This window comes from Aquarana catesbeiana, linkage group LG01, assembly GCF_042186555.1.
Source record: "Aquarana catesbeiana isolate 2022-GZ linkage group LG01, ASM4218655v1, whole genome shotgun sequence".
Taxonomy (NCBI): Eukaryota; Metazoa; Chordata; class Amphibia; order Anura; family Ranidae; genus Aquarana; species Aquarana catesbeiana.
Genome location: NC_133324.1, coordinates 888,915,213 through 888,935,449, shown reverse-complemented (window position 1 = coordinate 888,935,449; position 20,237 = coordinate 888,915,213). Strand labels below are relative to the sequence as shown.

Below are 20,237 nucleotides of genomic sequence, written 5' to 3'. Positions count from 1 at the left end.
CACAGTTTGAAAGAGGATAATCTGAAACTGTAAGGTCCTGTCGTGTTTTTATGTCTCGCACATCTATATCCAAAACCATTATAGAGGCACTCATGGGTCTTTCAGTATAGATGAATCAAAGCAACATTATTGTCAACGTTTTGACGGAGCTCAGTCCATCTTCCTTAAAGTGGAAGTTAATTTCCATCCCTGCCTATTACCTATAGGTAAGGCTTGCATATAAGTAGTGTAAAAATATCCTAAACGTGCGCCGTTTAGGAGATATTTATTGTACATGCAGCCAGTGACATCACTGGTGCATGCGCTCTGAAGTAACGGCCACCCGTGCCATTCCTTCAGAGCCCTGTGCCGTAAACGGCGGCACCCGTGCGCATGCGTGGGACAGACGTCATCCCGGCTCCAGCCAGTCAGAGCCAAAGTCTGCGAACCCGGAAGTAAGACAGGCAAAAGGTGGAGTGGCCTCCAGCTCTGTCATCTCTGTGTGGGAGGGCTTAGTTTTAAGGTAAGTTTAACATAATATGCTAGTATGCCATGCTAGCACATTATGGCTTTACCTTGCAGTGTAAGAAGAAAAAAAAAGTCAAGCTGTTTACAACCGCTTTAAGACACTAAAACATGGAAGTGAACAGACTAATAAACCTGAAGTCCCACCCACAGCGCCGCCTAGTGATGCAAATGTAATAAGACACTTACAAAGTAGAGGTCAAAGAGTCGCCAAAGGAACAAATCACAATAATCTATGAAAAAAGCAAAATCTTCTACATCCTAGCTAAAATAAAATGACGCAGAAATGGCTCCTGCAGAAAAAATGAAAAAAGCCAATATTTGTAGCACTCACATGATGACTTTGTACTCTGTAGGGTGCTTTCACACACTCCACTCAGTTGTTTGTTCTGTGGTGTATATGGTCTTGTGTGTGGTGGCAAATTTTTAATTTGTGAAGCTTTTGTCTAGCACATCACTTTGTTACTTTATTACACCAATTCTGGGTGGTTCGATCCTGTCTAGTGTTTGCCACCTGCACTCTAGTGAGTGCTAGAAATATATATGCTTGTTTTCCAATATTTCTTATTTTTATGCAGGAGCCATTTTCTGTATAGTTTTTATATTGGCTTGTATGTAATATATATTTTTATAGACTAGTGTGACCTTTCTTTGACCTACTTTTTTTGTATGTGTCCTTTTTTTTACTTTTTTTACCTTTTTTTACCTTTTTTACCTGTCCTCACCTAGGATGTGGTGTTTTGGAGGGTGGGACTTTGTAGTCAGATACCTTTTCATGTTTCATTGGTGTCTTGAAAAATACGGACTGACCTCCATTAAAACATTGACAATAAAATGCTTTTGCTTTGATTTAAACAAAGCTGAAAAAAATGAGGTAATTTTATATATATTTTAAAAGAAAGCTTTTACCATTAGATTGAATATTCAGATTGTTGAATAAAGTCCAACCATGACGGAACTTCTAAATTAAATTTCGGGTTTTGAAATTGGTATGCAGTTCTCTAAGCTTGAGCAAGATTTTTTTTTTTATTTTGTTTTACATATTTGAAGCATGTTGTATATAGCGGCCAAAAAAGTTTTTAAAGTTACATTTGCAGTGGGTGAGTGTTGTGCCTGCTAAGGCCCTCCGGTCATATATTTTGTTATTAAAAGGAATTTACAAGAAAAATAGAAATAATACAGAGTAAATTATTGGGGTTCCCGCTTTCTATAGTCACCTAGCAGACAACTGGAGCTCAAGTGCGTTCCCATAAAGAATATAATTTCAGCTCGTATCGGTACAATCAGTTGGGTGGTGATGCAGGTCCAGTCTGCAATAGTAAAGGTTTGTACTGTGAAAACCAGAGAGCGACTGTCATTATGCAATAGGGTCTTCCGAAGAAGAAAATTTGGAATTTTTTTTTTTTTTTTTTAACTTGGTGTTGAGTTAGTATGTAACAGAGATGGATATTTTAGGTTTGGGTATACGTATTAAACCTTGTTGAAATTGACGCATTCTATTTTTTTTTTTTCTCCTTGTGTTTAGGACCGGTTAAGAGTGTGCCATGAATGGTGATTCCAGTGCAGGGGTGGTGACTTCACCACCCCCTACGAATGCTCCCCACAAGGAAAAATATTTTGACCGGGTGGATGAGAATAACCCGGAGTACCTTAGAGAAAGAAACATGGCACCTGACCTTAGACAGGACTTCAACATGATGGAGCAGAAAAAGAGAGTTTCTATGATACTTCAAAGCCCGGTGAGTTAACGGGGACAAAACAAAAACAGAATGCTGCAATAAAAAGGACCATGATGAAAAACATGTCAAATCATAAAAACAAAAATCAGACCAACTTATTTGATTCAATGTGTCCCTTTTGACTAACAGAAGAGGATTCATAAATGACACATCCTACTGACTGTCATGTCTCTAATGCTGACTTTTCTGATTGTGGTTTTTCCCTTAGGCTTTAATTTTTCACTGTGACATATTATTATTTTTTTTTTTATTTTTTAGTAAATATAGTTTCAGTATATCCTTAAGTGTCACTGGTGGATGCAGTGCTCTCGCAAACAATTTGGCTGCAAAGCCCTGCTAATTGTGGAATAAAAATAAATCTGGAATCTCAGGCATCTTAATTAACGTGGATGTGAGTTCACCTCCTGCAGGTAGCAGTGATGGCCGAGGCGCTCGTTTCTTTCTTTTTTTTCAAACATGAGTTCTACTCATTAAATCTGGTGTTTAGAAGCATTTCGGGTCAAACCAATTGTTTTGTCCTCAGGGTACATGTTAGTCTGTTTTGTGTCGATTAGTCATTTACGCCTGCAGTATGAAATATAATTGTAACTGGTATAAAGGTTGTCTCACACACGGGGAGATTTATTAAAACTGATTCACATTGAATCTGATGCAGTTGTTCAACCAATCAGCTTCCAGGTTTAGTTGTCAAAGCTTAAAGTGATATTAAAGGCTATATATTTTTTTTAAATCATCTTATACTTACTCTGTGCAATCCCAATCCTCTTTTTCTCAGGTCCTCTGCTGGCACTCCTGGCTCCACCTGTTCTCTCTGGAGCAAGCATGCACAAATGTCCCCATAGCAAGCCGCTTGCTATGGGGATATTTGTGCATGCTCGCTCCCGAGCCTGCTATGCATGTCCATAAGACACACAGAATGGCTCCCACCTCACTGGCTGTGATTGACTGCATCTCTGAGCCAATGAGAAGGCAGAGAGCTGGGACAGCAGTCTCTGTTGTGCACATCTTGGGATTGGGCTCAAGTAAATTTGGGGTGGGGGCTGCAGGGGAAGCTGTATACTGAAGTTTTTTCTCCTTCATACATAGAATGCATGAAGGTTAAAAAAAATCCTTTAACCTTTTTAGGCTCCTTTTTATACAGGGTGGGATTCGTCCAAGCGGAGCCAACTGCAAGGCGGGGGGATCTTTCCTCTGATCTCGGCAGAGCAGGCGGATGACAGGTCTGCATCTGCTCCGCTTTGCAGAGTGGACATGGACACAGCCCACTTCGCTCTATGGGGCGGTTGGATGGAAACAGACTGCGTGTCCATTGTCATCCGATCTTCAAGCGGATGAACGTATCCCCATCCGTCTGCTTTTAGCAGACCAGATCCAATGCTGGCAGGTGACAGCGGACTCATGTCCGCTGACATCAGCTGCCCCATAAAGAACAATGGTTGGTCTGATCAGGACCGCCTGAAAATGGACAGGTGGATCCGGTCGGTCCGCTGGTGTAAAAGGGACCATATGGCCCATACACATGATCAGAAAATCGTATAAGAAAATACTGCTTTTGAATCAATCATACGATAATCTGATCGTTGGTACAGAGCTTTGAGAGCTGATCATGACAGTTCATCCTATACTATCCGATAGCACAAGCACCAAAAAATGTTTTCTTACACTACCAGATCAGACTATTTTAGTTTAATCAGTACAGTTGTTCGAAAATACTATACATTACAACCCTTCCAAATTTTTATTCTGTTCGAGAATTTTTGTCACTTTAGTAGGGCTGGGGAAAAAATCGATTTGAATCGAGTCAAGAGGTCAAATTGACTTCAAATTTTCAGCAAATCCAATTTTTTTTTCACCAGGACCGGCGCTGACACCGCGCCGGTCCTGAGGAGCTGCGGACAGGAGTTTTTAGGCAAGGCCGCGGCTTCGGCCTAGTCCGCGAGGCTGGACCCTGCGGACTAGGCCGACGCTGCGGCCTCGCCTAAAAACTCCTGCCCCCGCAGCTCCTCAGGACTGGCGCAATGTCCATCAAAAAAGAAAAAAATTAATCGTGAATCGTTTTTTGGAGAAAATCGCCCAGCTCTACACTTTTTGTAAAAATGTTATTTCTTTTCGTGTGACAAACGCTGAAGAAATGACACTTTGCTACAATGTAAAGTAGTGCGTGTACAGCTTGTAGACCACTGTAAATTTGCTGTCCCTCAAAATAACTCAACACACAGCCATTAATGTCTAAACCACTGGCAACAAAAGTGAGTGCACCCCTAAGTGAAAATGTCCAAATTGGGCCCAAAGTATCAATATTTTATGTGGCCACCATTATGTTCCAGCACTGTCTTAACCCTCTTGGGCACGGAGTTCACCAGAGATTCACAGGTTGCCCCTGGAGTCCTCTTCCACTCCTCCATGATGACATCATGAAGCTGGTGAATGTTGGAGACCTTTTGCTCCTCCACCTTCCGTTTGAGGATGCCCCACAGCTTCTCAGTAGGGTTTAGGTCTGGAGACATGCTTGGCCAGTCAATCTTTACCCTCAGCTTCTTTAGCAAGGCAGTGTTCGTCTTGGAGGTGTTTGGGGTTGTTATCATGTTGGCATATGAGATGTACTGCTCACCTGGTTGCCGCGATACACGCTTGACACCATCTGAACCAAATAAGTTTATCTTGGTCTCATCAGACCACAGGACATGGTTCCCGTAATCCATGTACTTAGTCTGCTTGTCTTCAGCAAACTGTTTGCGGGCTTTCTTGTGCATCATCTTTAGAAGAGGCTTCCTTCTGGGACGACAGCCATGCAGACCAATTTGATGCAGTGTGCGGTGTATGGTCTGAGCACTGACAGGCTGACTCCCCCACCCCCCCACCCCTTCAACCTCTGCAGCAATGCTGGCAGCACTCTATTTCCCAAAGACAACATTTCCCATCTATTTCCCAAAGACAACCTCTGGATATAACACTGAGCACCTGCACTCAACTTCTTTGATCGACCATGGCGAGGCCTGTTCTGAGTGGAACCTGTCCTGTTAAACTGCTGTATGGTCTTGGCCACCTTGCTGCAGCTCCGTTTCAGGATCTTCTTATAGCCTAGGCCATCTTTATGTAGAGGAACAATTATTTTTTCCCCCAGTTGTCTTCCAGGTCAGCCTTGAGAGATGGAGCTCCTCATCATACATGGGAAACACATTGCCATTAATTTATTTAAAAGTCGGTCCCTGGTCAGTCTTATTGTTTCCTCTGCCCGGAGGAGACTTGTTGCCTGAAGGGACCGCCAGAAACTCCATCTCCCAAGGGCTGAGCTGGGACATGTGTTTCATGGCAAGCAGGGAGAGGACGGTGTGAGCTTCTGGGCTGCGAGGGTGAGTGCACCCTTACCGCATGGTTGGCGGAGGATTCTGGCTTCTGAGCCCAGGCGTGGAGAAAGGCGCCGATGCCCCATCCCTTTTGCGGCTTCAGTGGGGGGTGTGTACCCGTGGCTGGAGGCTGCTTGACCCGGAAGATGCAGTGCGTCATTTCCAGGGCAGGGTGATGTCATCAGTGTGCGCCGGAACTGGTCCACCCCCTTAAAGGCGCGGGAAGCTAGAATGACCGGCTGATGCTATTATCGTGGACGCAGCTGCAGGGGACAGCATGAACGCCCAGGACGACGATGCTCTGTCATCTGCCCAGGCTCCCAGGGAAGCAGGCACCAGCGGGACACAAGTTGGCACCAGTGGGTGACCCTTTGTTATCCAGTTTGGGAACAGCTAGCTAGCCATGGCGATTAAAATAGGCAGCTCGGCTCCTCCCTCCTCTTCTGCCAGGCCAGTGAAAGAGTGCAGCACGCTTCGCGCATGCGCAGTAGGGACCAGGCCATGAACTGGAAAGGCTACACTGTCGGGTTCCCTTACCCGCAATGGCGGTGGCAGCACCTGACCAGCCGATGTAAACATCGGCTGTGATGCTGACATCGCTGCACTCCAGGAAAGGTAAGTGTCTTAATGTTAAGTCAGCAGCTACAGTATATGTAGCTGCTGACTTAGGTTTTAAAGGGGCGGGCGGAACTCCACTTTAAGAAGGTGCTCATAGTGAAAACTCGTTATGTGTGTATAAAAGACACCTGTCCACAAAGTCTTTCTTCCATTCAAGCCTCACCATCATGATCATAGGATGTCAGGGACAAGATTGTAGATCTGCACAAGGCTGGAATGGGCTACAAGACCAGCAGCAAGAAGCTTGGTGAGAAGCAGACAACTGTTGATGAAGCTTGTGAATGATCTCAAGGCAGTTGGGATCACAATCGCCAAACAAACCATTGATAACACAATATGCCGCCATGAGTTAAAATCCTGCAGCGCCCGCAAGGTCTCCCTCAAGAAGGCACATGTACAGGCCCATCTAAAGGTTGCCAATGAACATCTAAATGATTCCGAGAAGGATTCGGAGAAAGTGCTGTGGTCATATGAGACTAAAATTGAGGTCTTTGGCATTAACTCGACTCGCCGTGTTTTGGAGGAAGAAAAATGCTGTGACTATGACCATTGGAACACAGTCAAGCATGGAGATGGAAACATTATGCTTTGGGGCTGTTTCTCTGCTAAAGGTACAGGCAGATTTTGCCGCATTGAGGGGCCAATGGATGGGGCCATGTATTGTAAAATCATGGATGAGGACCTTCTTCCCTCAGCCAGAACACTGAAGATGGGTCATGGATGGGTCTTCTAGCATGACAATGACCCAAAACATACCACCAAGACAACAAAGGAGTAGCTCAAGAAGAAGCACATTAAGGTTATAGAGTGGCCTAGCCAGTATCCAGACCTTAATACTATAGAAAATGTATGGAGGGAGCTGAAACTTCGACTTGACAAGCCAAGAAACCTTAAGGATTTAGAGAAGATCTGTAAAGAAGAGTGGACCAAAATTCCTCTTGAGATGTGTGCAAACCTGGTAACCAACTACAAGAAATGTCTTACCTCTGTGCCCGCCAACAAGGGTTTCTCCACCAAGTACTAAGTCATGTTTTGCTTGGGGATCCCCATTGTATTTTTATAATGCAGGCCTTTCCTTTCCCCGGCAAGTTCTCCTCCCACTTGCCCATCTGTGATCCAAAGAGATCTTCCCTGTGGCCCCTGCCACATAATCCTGGAGAGTCTTCAGGCCACAGTAGATTTTCTCTTCATTTCTATAGGAAGGGTTAATTGTGCATTATAATGTCGGGGTAGTCTGGCACACAAAACTGCCTGAGTGGATTTACAAATTCTTTGGCAGGTAAAATGGTTTCTTAAATTTTATATTTATCTTTATTCACACTTGTGAATACACCCTGTCTGCTATTTTATATGCGAGAACCCCAGGCAGGCATGATTGGTTGCGGGAGCCAGCAGCCACCTATTGCTTTATATTGGGCTGTCTCCTGCAGGTAATCGCAGGAACCCCTCTGTGGGGTTCTCTCATATAATCGCAGGCAGGATGCATTCACGTGTGTGAATGCATCCTTAGACTTTTGCATATAGCAGTCCTCTTGTTTACATTTATTTAAAACCCTTTATAAAATGTGGTGATTAGTTGTTTGGCATTGAATAGGGTTATGACAACTCTGCTGTCAGTTTTTGACTTTTTTTTTTTTTTTTCCATCCTTAGGCCTTTTGTGAAGAACTGGAAACCATGATCCAGGACCAATTCAAGAAAGGAAAAAATCCTACTGGGTTATTGGCATTACAGCAAATAGCAGACTTTATGACCACAAGTGTACCAAGTGTTTACCCATCAGCTCCGCAGGGTGGAATGGCAGCATTAAACCTGAGTAAGTGTAAATTCTGCTGGAGCTAATGCAGTTTTATGTTGCATCTTAGATGACCATGCTAAAATAAATGCATATTAAAAGTGATCCTTCAATTCTTAATTTCAAAATGCATGTTGACCCTTGAACTCTGAGGCTACTTTTTGCATGTTTCCCACGCATTTAAATAGCGGTGTGCCATACAGTAGATTCTTTGGCAGGCTTGGGAATTTTATTTTGCTCCAAGCACTTTAATTATGGGAACACCTGAAAACCATATGTAACATTCCTTTCTACACTTTTTTTTTTTTTTTTTTTTTTTCTTCCCTTGCTGCTTCCATTTAAGTCTGATGCCAAAATGCTCAAATCCTGTAGCAAGCCTTTGAAACATACTCTGATTATCTAGGTAGAAAAGATTAGAAATAACCTGATTTAATTTTAGATTATGATTTCTAGTTTTATTGACCTCAATAGAGATTCAGTGGATGGTTTACTAGTTTTGCAAAGCAGGAATTGCTGAATGTGTTTCTATAACTTCAGGCAGTCATTTCAGCAGGAAGAAGTTGATCTGTTCTTAGGTACATATGTGTAGAGCACACAATACACGGGAATCCCGAGTCTAGTTATTCAGTAGACAGGGAAGAGGAAGTGAGGAGAGGGGAACTTCAGTCACACCTTGTCACCAGTGTACCTTTCTAATTCTTGGGAGAAGGGAGACCACACAAGGTAAGTTACTGCAGCTGTCAGGGCTTGTACACAAACTCTCACACGCAGGATGCAGAAGAAAGCTGTCATATACTGAAGAGAATCTGATGTGTTGAGCAGCGACCAGCCAAATTTCAATTAGTGTGTGGCCTTCCTTGCTTGACAGAAGTCAATTTAATAGATTTCTGTCAAAGGGATATGCTGGAAATTTGTCAATCAGCACTGCTGGATCGAGAGGGACTTGGGTAAGTATTAGGAAGGGCTGGGAAAGGCTGCTGCACACAGTTTTTTATTTTTTACCTTCATGCATAGAATGCATGAAGGTAAAAAACATTGTGCCTTTACAACCACTTTAAAGACCATAATTATGGGAATTTTATATATGCCTCCAATAGTAAAATAAACTCATTTAAAAATAGCAGATTTTATTAATACAAATATTAAAAACTATAACATAATAAAACCAATATTCCTTTCATGAGTGTTTGAGGTCACAAACCACAACCAGCCCAGCTTGGGGTGCACAGTGGTCGCTGTATTATGGTCTACATATTTCATGGAAAAACCCACTTCTTCAGGACCTTGCAGACCACTTGTGTTTATCCATGCAGCTACAATGCCACATATGGATGCAAGAATAGACGCAATCTGAAAACTTAATGTCATATAATGCACACAAAAATCAAAACTTTTTTTACTTCTAGGGAGGACAGAAAATAGAAAACGTGCACAAAAAAAAAATAAGGGAAATTTTTTTTTAAAGTCTGTGAGTGTGGTCTCTGTGAGTGTGGTCTCTGTGAGTGTGGTCTCTGTGAGTGTGGTCTCTGTGAGTGTGGTCTCTGTGAGTGTGGTCTCTGTGAGTGTGGTCTCTGTGAGTGTGGTCTCTGTGGAGAGAGAGATTGCATTCAAAATATCACAAAGAAGGCTGGTCTTCGGAACCAAGGAAAAAAAGAAAACGTGGGGTACCAATCCAGGCCCGTGGGAGGTTATTGGAGCCAAAAAGATGGCTATTGAAAATCCCCACTATATACGGCTGTTTATGGGACGGATTGGTCTCCCGGAAGTGACTTGGGTTGGTTTGTCACTTCCAGCTTCATACCGGACGTGACGCATGATGATTGCAAATCTACTGTGTGTGTGTGTGTGTGTGTGTGTGTGTGTAAAAATATATATATTATATATGATAATATATACAAAATTGTGTCATACTATTCTTAGTCCCATATGTGGCATTGTAGCTGCATGGATATACATAGGAGGTCCACAAGGTCCTGAAAAAGCAGGTTTTCTAAACATGAAGACCATAGTACAGCGACCACTGTGCACCCCAAGCTGGGCTGGTGTTTTTTTGTGACCTCAAACATTCAGGAATGTAATAATGGTTTTATTATGAAGTAACAGTTTTTAATATTTGATTTTGGCGATATTTAATCACCACTGTGTTTTTTTTTTTTTGTTTTTTTTTTTGTTTTTGGCTGATTGGCTCTTTACCTCAATCTGTGTCCTCCGGACACTGCAATCAGAGCGTGCCATCTGCACCCATATGACGGCGTCCCAGAACTGGCTGGCCATGCTGTAGCTCGTCTATAGCGGGGTCAGAAAGTGGTTAATAAAATCTGCTGATTATTTTTAAATGAGTTTGTTTTACTATTGGAGGCATATATAAAGTCCCCTAACTATGGTCTTTAAGTCTTTTGGAATATTTTGAAGGGATCCTGGGGTAAGCTGTTATGAGGATCACCAGATAAACATTTTCACCTGCTATAGCAGTTTTTATGCGGGGAATCCCTGTACGTGCGCAGATGGCTGGTGGAAACGGCGCATGTGCAGCTGTGACACAGAGCTCTCGGGAACTGATCCCTGTGACACATCTGTACATGCGCACAGGGCGGGGAGAACTTCTAAACTAGACAGATTACGGTGTCTGTTCATGGCATGCACAGCTTGGTGTAGTCCTGTGTTTTGCGAGTTTATAATCTCAATGCTGCATAGGACATTTTTAATTTTGCAGTATTGACAGACCTAGATAAAGCAAGGTCACTTCAAGAAATCTACACCAGATGGTAATCTGAGATCTGTTCATTCATTTCTCTCCATTCACTAACAACTAAATTGCAAGTCAAGGTTACAGAATATGGTTGACTGATGAATACATAAAGAAATATATATATATTCCATTCCATTATTTGTTTCACATTTTGGGGGAGTTTTAAAACCTTTTTTTACCAATTTCTTTTAATATAAACATTTCAGCTCTCTAAGCAGACATTACATCCAAAAGACTATTTTCCTCATTAGGGCTGTGTTCAGGTTAGGGATCGACCAATATCGTTTTTCAGGTGCCGATACGATACCAATATTTCGGCCACCTCTCAGGCCGATAGCCAATTTTGTCTGCTGATATTCATATTAAAAAAAAAAAAATGTACACTTTTTTTTTTTTTTATTATTATTGCTGTCACAAGGGATGAAAACATACCCTTTATGGAGGGGTCGGGAGTCTATACTTGAAAGTATTCAAAAACCTCAAGATCAGCGTTTTTGAATACTTTATTTTTTTTAAAACTGGCACCTTTAAGATGGCAGTAATCCAGGAAGTGATGTCATGACATCACTTCTGGGTTACTAGATCCGAAACCCGAACTAAGCATCGGCTTTGTACGGGTCTTCGGCCAGCCGGCAGACGTGCCGGCTGGTTGCTCGGGCCTCCTGGTGGAACAGAAAAAGGGGGTGTCCCCTCCTGCTGCTAGTAATAACAGCCGAGTGGCTGCTGAGCCGCGTCGGTTGTTATTACAATAAAGCCGACCGTCCGCTCTAAAGAACGGTACCAGGGTGATGCAAGCAGCTGCATGCATCACACCAGTAAAAGCCCTTGAAGCAATATCATTAATATCGGGTACATTTGTGCCGATACTTCAAAAACGGGAATATCGGCCGCTGATATTCGACCCCACCGATAATCGGTCAATCCCTAGTTCAGGTGTGTGCTAAATTCTTTAAAGTAGCAAAGGTACCTTTTTCTCTATGAAGACCGTTGTAGTTGGTTGTGCTCACATCAACAGACTGGTTTGAAAAAGACTGGTGTACTGTGGTTTGGTGATTCTGCCTCTTTATGCCCTGTACATACGATAGGATTTTCCGACAACAAAATCCATGGGATTTTTTTCAGATGGATGAAATTCCGAACGTCAAGAACGCGGTGACGTACAACACGTACGACAAGCCGAGAAAAGTTAAATTCAATAGCCAGTGCTGATCCTCTGCTTGATTCCGAGCATGCGTGGCACTTTTTTGCGTCGGAATTGTGTACACACAATCGGAATTTCCGACAACGGATTTTGTTGTTGGGAAATTTTATAGCCAGCTCTCAAACTTTGTGTGTCGGAAATTCCAATGGAGCCCACACACGGTCGGAATTTCCGACAACAAGGTCCTATCACGCATTTTCCATCGGAAAATCCTATCGTGTGTACAGGGCATTAGTGGTCAAATCCATAGGATCAGGTCCTTTATCCGATCATGTCAAAAACTTCTCTAAAACTTGCGTGTTAACATGATTGGATCTATTAATTTTATCCATACAATTAAAGTGTGATGTGTGTTTTTGTTTTTTTTTTTGTTTTTTTTTTTGTTTTTTTTTTTTTTGTTTTTTTTTTTCACTTAGTACTTATCAGTGTTCACAGTAAATCCAAACTATGCACAGCAGCAGGGTTTGCCATATTAGGCCAGCCATAGACGGTGTGAAATTTGCACAATTCCTTTATCAACGCAGTCGGTGTTCATGCAGTGAATCTACAGCTTGGTGGCACCCAAGTTGATCAATCAACTTGGTGCATTCAGCCTGCCCATTAATAGTTTGTATCTCAGCCGGTTGCTGCTGAACTGGCCGAAATTCCAACCGCCTAAGAGCCAGCCTAAGATTTATAGCAAGATGCCCTCTGCTGGGCATTCTCCACTGTGCTACCAAGTTTAAAGGGAATGTATTTTTATTTTAGACACATATGTGACCAGCATTTATGTATAACTGTGCTAAGCTTACTTTTATGTATTATTTCTATTTGTGAGTGTCCTTGTTATCACCTTTATGGAGGAATATGCTTAAAGCTGATCTCCAGGCACAAAATACTTTTATTTTTAAATATATTCTTTAATAACCACAAAGGATATAAATCCACTTTGTGTGCACAAAATGCCTTTCCAAACCCAGTTATTACCTTGCAAAACACAGTAGCATAATCAATATGCTGTACATAGCCAGAACAGAGCTGCAGGAGGGACCAAACAGGCTCCACCCACTACAGACTACCTGCAGAAAACTACAGGAGGAGGTGGATACAAGACCAGTCACCCTGCACAAGGAGAGAGACCAGCAGTGAGTGGTCTTTATTACAGGAAGCTCCTGCACCGAAGCAAAGGTTCACGCTGCACAGCTCTGGAGTTCAGCTTTAGCGTTTTATGGCTTTTTGTTTTTGTAACTTGCCTTGTGCTCTATTTCAGGCTTGGGAATGGTCACACCTGTGAATGATCTTCGAGGCTCTGACTCCATTGCTTATGAAAAGGGAGAAAAATTGCTTAGATGTAAACTAGCCGCATTTTACAGATTAGCTGATCTGTTCGGATGGTCCCAGCTGATCTACAATCACATTACAGTGAGTATTAAACTACTAGATCCAGTTCCTCTCACATGCAGAGAGGCACACATGTCCAAATCTGACAGATCAGAACATTGAATCTGTGTGTGTATATACATGTCTGGATGTCACACCACTTCCTCAAACTTAATCTATCCAAAACTGAACTTATAATTTTTCCTCCCCCATGTGCCCTTTCGCCAGATCTCCTCTGTCAAAATCGATTTCCCATCCCTGCATGCAAAGGTCCTAGGTGTAGTCCTGGACTCTGAACTTTCCTTTTAAGCCCCACGTCGAATCACTGTCCAAATCTTGCCGCCACAACATCTCCAAAATACACCCCTTTCTAACCAATGACACAAAAAAAGCTCTTAATTCACTCCCTGGCTATATCTTGCCTCGACTACTGCAACTCTCTCCTCATTGGCTTACCTCTACATAGACTATCCCCCCTTCAGTCCATCATGAATACTGCTGCCAGACTCATCCACCTTACCAATTGCTCTGTGTCTGCTACTCCTCTGTCATTCACTCCACTGGCTTCCACTCACCCAACAAATTAAATTCATAATACTAACAACTACTTATAAAGCAATCCACAACTTTGCCTCCAGCTACATCACTATACTAGTCTCAAAATACCAACCTAATCATTCTCTTCATTCTTCTCAAGACCTTCTGCTCTCTGGCTCCCTCATCACCTCCTCCCATGCTCGCCTCTAGGACTTTTCCAGAGCCTCTTCAATCCTGTGGAACTCCTTACCCCAATTTGTCCGATTTATCACCTACTCTATTAGCTTTTAGACGTTCCCTGAAAACCCTTCTCTTCAGAGAAGCCTACCATACCCACACCTAACGACTGCATTTTCATTTTCTCCATCTGATCATCCCCCACAGTTATTACTTTTTATTCCACTTGGCTCTCCCTTCTAGATTGTAAGCTCTAATGAGCAGGACCCTCTAATCCCTCCTGTATTGATTTATCATTGTAACTGTACTGTCTGCCCCCATGTTGTAAAGCGCTGTGCAAACTGCTCTGTGTGTCTTATGGACACTCAGAGGTGGCCCATGCCCCCATAGGACCAGTGGTGAATTAAAAAGGAGACCAACAGTGCAGTACAAAAGAGTGGCCTGCAGTATGGCTTAACCACTTGGCCACTGGGCACTTAAACCCCCTTCCTAACCAGACCAATTTTCAGCTTTCGGTGCTCTCACATTTTGAATGACAATTACTCAGTCATGCAACACTGTACCTATATGAAATTTTTGTCCTTTTTTTCACCCAAACGGAGCTTTCTTTTGGTGGTATTTAATCACCGCTGGGTTTTATAGAGTCCACAGGCTATGTTGCCAATCTCTGAAAATTGATCACACCTGAAGTACTGACGGCTGATCTCATTTCTTGAGACCCTAACAAGCCAGGAAAGTACAAATACCCCCCAAATTACCCCTTTTTAGAAAGTAGACATTCCAAGGTATTTAGTAAGAGGCATGGTGAGTTTTTTTGAAGTTCATATTTTTTTTTTTTTTTTCACAAAATTGTTACAATAGCAGGTTATTTCTCACACACAGCATATGCATAGCACAAATTACATCCCAAAACACATTCTGCTGCTACTCCTGAGTATGGCGATACCACATATGTGAGACTTTTACACACCGTGGCCACATACAGAGGCCCAACATCCAGGGAGCGCCATCAGGCGTTCGTGGAGCATAAAAGAGAGAACCAGGACAATGGAAACGCCCCAAAAATTACCCCATTTTGGAAAGAAAACAACCCAATGTATAATCTGAGGCATATAGAGTCTTTTTAACATGTCTTTTTTTTTTTTTTCTACATGTTTTTGGAAAATGTGTAAAGAAAATGAAAATGCATTTTTTTTTTTTTTTACACCCCAAAATAGATTCTCCTACTCCTCCTGAGTACGACGATACCACATGTGTGAGACTTTTCCACAGCCTGGCCACATACAGAGGACCAACATACAGGGAGCACCATAAGGTGTTCTAGGGACATAAGTTTCAAATCTAATTTTGACTACCTATTACACTTTTGTGAGGCATTGCAGTGACATGGATGATAACTGATGTAGCATGGATGAGCATGAATGGGGATGGCTGAGCATGAATAAGTATGCATGGGTACGGCTGAGTATGGATGGGGGTGGATGGGATGACTGAGGATGGATGGATTGATGAGTATGGTGAGTATGGATGGGTGAGTATGGGTATGCCGACTATGTATGGATGGATGGGTATGCATGGCTGAGAATGGATGGATTTGTCACATATCAGTGCTGTGGGCACTAAACATGCAGCCCACAGCACTGCCACCACCGATCTCTCCCCTCTCCGCTCACACTGGACGGAGAGGGGAAAGAGGAACCGGATATCACGCCGGTTTGTTTACATGTGATTGCTCCATCATTTGATGGAGCGATCACGTGGTAAACGGCCGCGATCAGCAGCCGTTTACCATGATGCACCGGCTCCTCTGGACCCGGCGGTCACGGATGTGTTTTAAGTGCGCCCCCCCCTGGGGGCGCACGAGAGCGGGATTCTGGGAGGACGTCACTGTAGACCCTTCCAGTGTTATGCAACCACCCTGTAGCCGTCATTCGGCTATGGGCCGATTGTTAAAGTGATTCTAAAGGTTATTAAAACCACACCACACAGTGTTTTCTAAAGGTTATTAAAACCACACAGAGTGCCCTGATCCTCTTCCTTTTGGGTCCCCCGTTGATGGTCCTGGTTCTTCCCCACCCCCCTTGCCGAGTGCCCCCAATAGCAAGCCTCTTACTATGGGGCACTCAAGCAGGCTTTTTTCCGAGCCGCACTCTGTAAATGGACATTGTGCATGCCATCGCCCCCCGCTCTCTCTCCTCATTGGCTCACTGGCTGTGAGTGACAGCAGCAGGAGCCACTTAGGAACAAGAACCGGGAGAGCTGCTGCTCTCATGTGCGTATGCTGGTTGGAGATGGGGCTCAGGTAAGTAGGGGGGGGGGGGGGGGGGGGGTTGGGGGGGAGCCTTTAAAATCACTTGAACCAAAGTATTGTATCCTATAAGTGGCCGCAGTAACTTGCTTTTTTCCATATGTGAACCATTCTGGATAATATATCCCTTTTTATATAAATATGTTTTAAATGAGCCCTGTTCATTCATATGAGTGAGTCTGTTGGCCAATGGAATACCTCTGATCTTCTGTTCTGTGTTTTGATATAGGTCAGAGTGAGTTCAGAGCAAGAACACTTCCTGATTGTTCCCTTTGGACTCCTGTACAGTGAAGTTTCTGCATCTAGTCTGGTAAGTATCTTTTAAATCCATCGGTATCACATGTGCCATATTTGTAAAACGGGCAGGATAACGACTAGCTTATTTGTTTTTGTAACAATTTACAAAAACAGACAGTATTTCGATGCTTTTGAATCAATGCTAGAATGCTCGATGCTAGAATTCACCATGAGGTTCTGTGAAGTGTTTGTTGCAGAGCAGAAAACGGAGCCACATGAGCTGCTTGAGATTGTTTGAGACTACATTTTGGCACATTCGTGCTTATAGCTTGATGAATCGGGGCCTAAGTTCATGAATATCACAAAATAGTCGTCTTTGGTTTTCTTGTGCATGAAATATCATGGACTGAAGCAAATTTGCAAAACATTCATGCTGTTCAAGACCTCCTCTCTCATGTTTTTGTGTTTCAGGTTAAAGTCAACCTGCAAGCTGAATTGATTGACCGCGGCAGCACTAACTTAGGAGTGAATAAAGCTGGTTTCACTTTGCATTCTGCTATATATGCTGCACGACCTGACATAAAATGCATCGTTCATATCCACACCCCCGCTGGTGCTGCAGTGAGTATGGAAGAAGTCTGTTCTCTATGCCTATGGTGTATTCCTACTTTGTTTAAAGGGATTCTATTTTTCAAAATGGTAACAAGCACAAAGGCTACCTTACCATGTTTTGCTAAAAATTGTATTTATCGCATAGATTGAGTCATGCATTTGCAAATGGTAGCGTTTGTTCTTACTACACTAGTGGCTTGAAGACCATTCTCAGCCTGCTTAATGGTTTAATAAAAAATTCTCCTTTTTTCTTTTTGTAATGCTTTATTTACATTGATCTAGCCAGTAGCAGAGACTGTGCAGTACAGTGGCCTGTGGTCAGGGGTAGTGGAGTGTAAAGGGTGGCAAAACACTTGTTGCTTTTGTGATAGTGAAGTCATCTGTAATATACTTTATGGCGTTTAAATACACATTAAGTGGTTAAGGTATGCGCGTTTATTTTTTTTGACTACTCCAAACTTCTCCTTTTAAAGTCCGACATATAGCAGGTGATCCGGTGCACCTCTGCACTGGATCACGTACATATACGTGATTTGGCTTTTCCGGGTAGCGGGCGCAAATGCCCGCCGGCTCTCTTCCGCTGGGATTATACACAGTGGGAGCTGATTGGTGGGTACCACAAACTCCATGTCTGCAGGCACCCACCGATTATTCAATACGGAGGCAGAACGATGATTAACAAGGCAGAGTGCCATTCTGTCAGGAGGGTAAGGCATTGATCCTGTGTCTCTGCAAAGCAGGAACATGTATTCATGCCTTCCCTTGTTAAGAGCACCTCACACAGAAACACAAGCTAGGCACACAGTTAACCCTTTTGATCTCCCCTGATAACCCCTTCCCAGCCATAGTCATTAGTGCAGCGACAGTTCATATTTTTAGCACTGATCACGATTCGTGTCACTGGTCCCCAAAAAAGTGTCCGCTAGTGTCAGAATGTCCGCTGCAAAATTGCTGTCCTGATAGAAGTCGCTGATCATCGCCATTATTAGTTGGGTAAATAAACATACCCCATGGTTTTGTAGAGCAATCAATATATGCTTATTGGGATTTTTTAACAAGAAATATGTAGCAGAATACATATTGGCCTCAATTGATGAAGAAATTAGATTATTTATTTATTTATTTTTTTAATTGATGGTCTTTTTTTGTTTATAGTGCAAAAATAGAAACCGCAGAGGTGATCAAATACCATCAAAAGAAAGCTCCATTTGTGGGGGGGGGTGACATATTTTATTGGGGTACAGTGTTGTACGACTGCACAATTGTCAGTTAATGTAACGCAATGCTGTATCGCAAAAAAGGCCTGTTCATGAAGGGGGTAAATCTTCCAACAGTCAAGTGTTTAATCTATTAAACGCAAGTGCAGCACTTGCATCAAACCATATTATCCTAAATGACAAAAAAAGTCCACATATTGATTCAATAATAAAGCAAATTGTAGTTGAAAGCTATCCACCACATGCAGAAATGTCAGCGTGTGCTTGAACCCGTCTTGGACCTTTGGCCATACTTCTCTTTTGAGCTGTTACAGCCTTTTTTTTTTTTTTTTGAGACCCAAAAGATAATTGATTTAAGCTTGCAGCAAAACTTTTTAACATGAGCCGGTCATTAGATAAAATGTACTGACTGGGATTATTAGGCAGCACAAGGTGGCAAATGTTCCAGGGTCATAGTGTGAAGTGCTCGCCCTTGTCAATAGTTGAGTAAGGCACGTGCCTTTTTTCTTTCATCCAGTTTTACTAGTTTGCGTTTTGCTTTCTATTGATCTTTGTCTCGTTGAGTTTAAATAGTCATATTTCCCACCTTTTATATCCTCTAGGTGTCTGCAATGAAATGCGGCTTGTTGCCACTGTCTCCAGAATCCTTGTGTCTAGGAGAGGTGACCTATCATGACTATCATGGAATACTAGTAGATGAGGAAGAAAAAGTATTAATTCAAAAGAACTTGGGTCCAAGAAGCAAAGTGAGTGCTTCCTTTATGTCATTTTATTTGGGTTTTTCCTTCATAGTTCATGGTTTGTAAAATGTCTGTGGATGGTTTGTTCCAGGTACTAATACTCAGAAACCATGGACTGGTAACTATGGGAGAGACAGTAGAAGAAGCTTTCTATTATATTCACAATCTTGTGTCAGCCTGTGAAATCCAGGTAAGTAAATATTTAAAATATCCTGGGGAGAAATTACTGGACTGAATGAGCTTTATTACCTTTCAAATTCTTAGAAGTGTTTTAAAAAAAAAAAACTGCATAGTTAAAAATTTAATTTAGACAGATCATTAGATGAAAGTCATGTTTCTGTCTAGCAGCAGACACTCCCAGATGAGCGTTTAAAGGAAAACATGTTCCTTTAAAGCAGATGTAAAGTCGGCCAGGCTTCCACAAAACAAAAAAAAAAATTCCTTAGACTAATGCTTGAAAACCAAAGACATGGGTATGTGCACTTACCTGGTGTCATCTGCTCATTATGCTTTTAAATCAGGACAACGCATTTTGATCCAGTTCTGGGAGAATGATCACTTTGTGAACTGAATTGTGAAGTGATGGTTTTAAACCTGCTCTAATTGTGTCGTGGTATATTGTTATGGCAGCTAATTCTGTCTCCTCATGTTTTAAAGGTACGCACCCTGGCCAGTGCAGGAGGTCCAGACAACTTGGTACTACTAGACCCCACCAAATACAAGAAATCCCGAGCACCTGAGTCGCCATCTGGGGAAGGAGTGGCACACCCAAAGTGGCTTGTTGGGGAGCAGGAGTTTGAAGCCCTCATGAGAATGCTGGATAACCTGGTAGGGTGATGTTGTAGTGATCTTTATTTATTTGCCTGAGTGTTTACAATGTAACTATGTCAGCCAGGCAACTTTTATTTTCTATGGGTGCCACATCCATTTGTGTTAATCTTTGTTCAAAGTCCCATACATCATTTAGATTTCTATGTGAGTGTTTACAATGCTTTCAAAGTCTGATAAATCTAGCCGTTTCAGTACAGATTGTAGTAATAGCCTTTTGACCGCATTTAGACTAGAAATCAAATAACTACATTACTACAGTAAAGTAAGA

General features: G+C 42.5%; 1 protein-coding gene across 14 annotated transcripts in view; it reads left to right on the top strand.

Moving 5' to 3' along the window:
* The window catches only part of ADD1 (adducin 1), a 127,457-nt gene that overhangs the window by 60,356 nt on the left and 46,864 nt on the right, over nt 1–20,237 (top strand). For all 14 annotated transcript variants that reach the window (XM_073610880.1, XM_073610878.1, XM_073610879.1 and 11 more), the window contains exons 2-9: nt 2,030–2,243; nt 7,860–8,022; nt 13,201–13,352; nt 16,562–16,642; nt 17,041–17,190; nt 19,001–19,144; nt 19,230–19,328; nt 19,796–19,966. In XM_073610880.1, coding sequence (XP_073466981.1) covers nt 2,049–2,243; nt 7,860–8,022; nt 13,201–13,352; nt 16,562–16,642; nt 17,041–17,190; nt 19,001–19,144; nt 19,230–19,328; nt 19,796–19,966 — 1,155 coding nt within the window. In that variant the 5' untranslated portion in view covers nt 2,030–2,048. The remainder of the gene's footprint in view (nt 1–2,029; nt 2,244–7,859; nt 8,023–13,200; nt 13,353–16,561; nt 16,643–17,040; nt 17,191–19,000; nt 19,145–19,229; nt 19,329–19,795; nt 19,967–20,237) is intronic.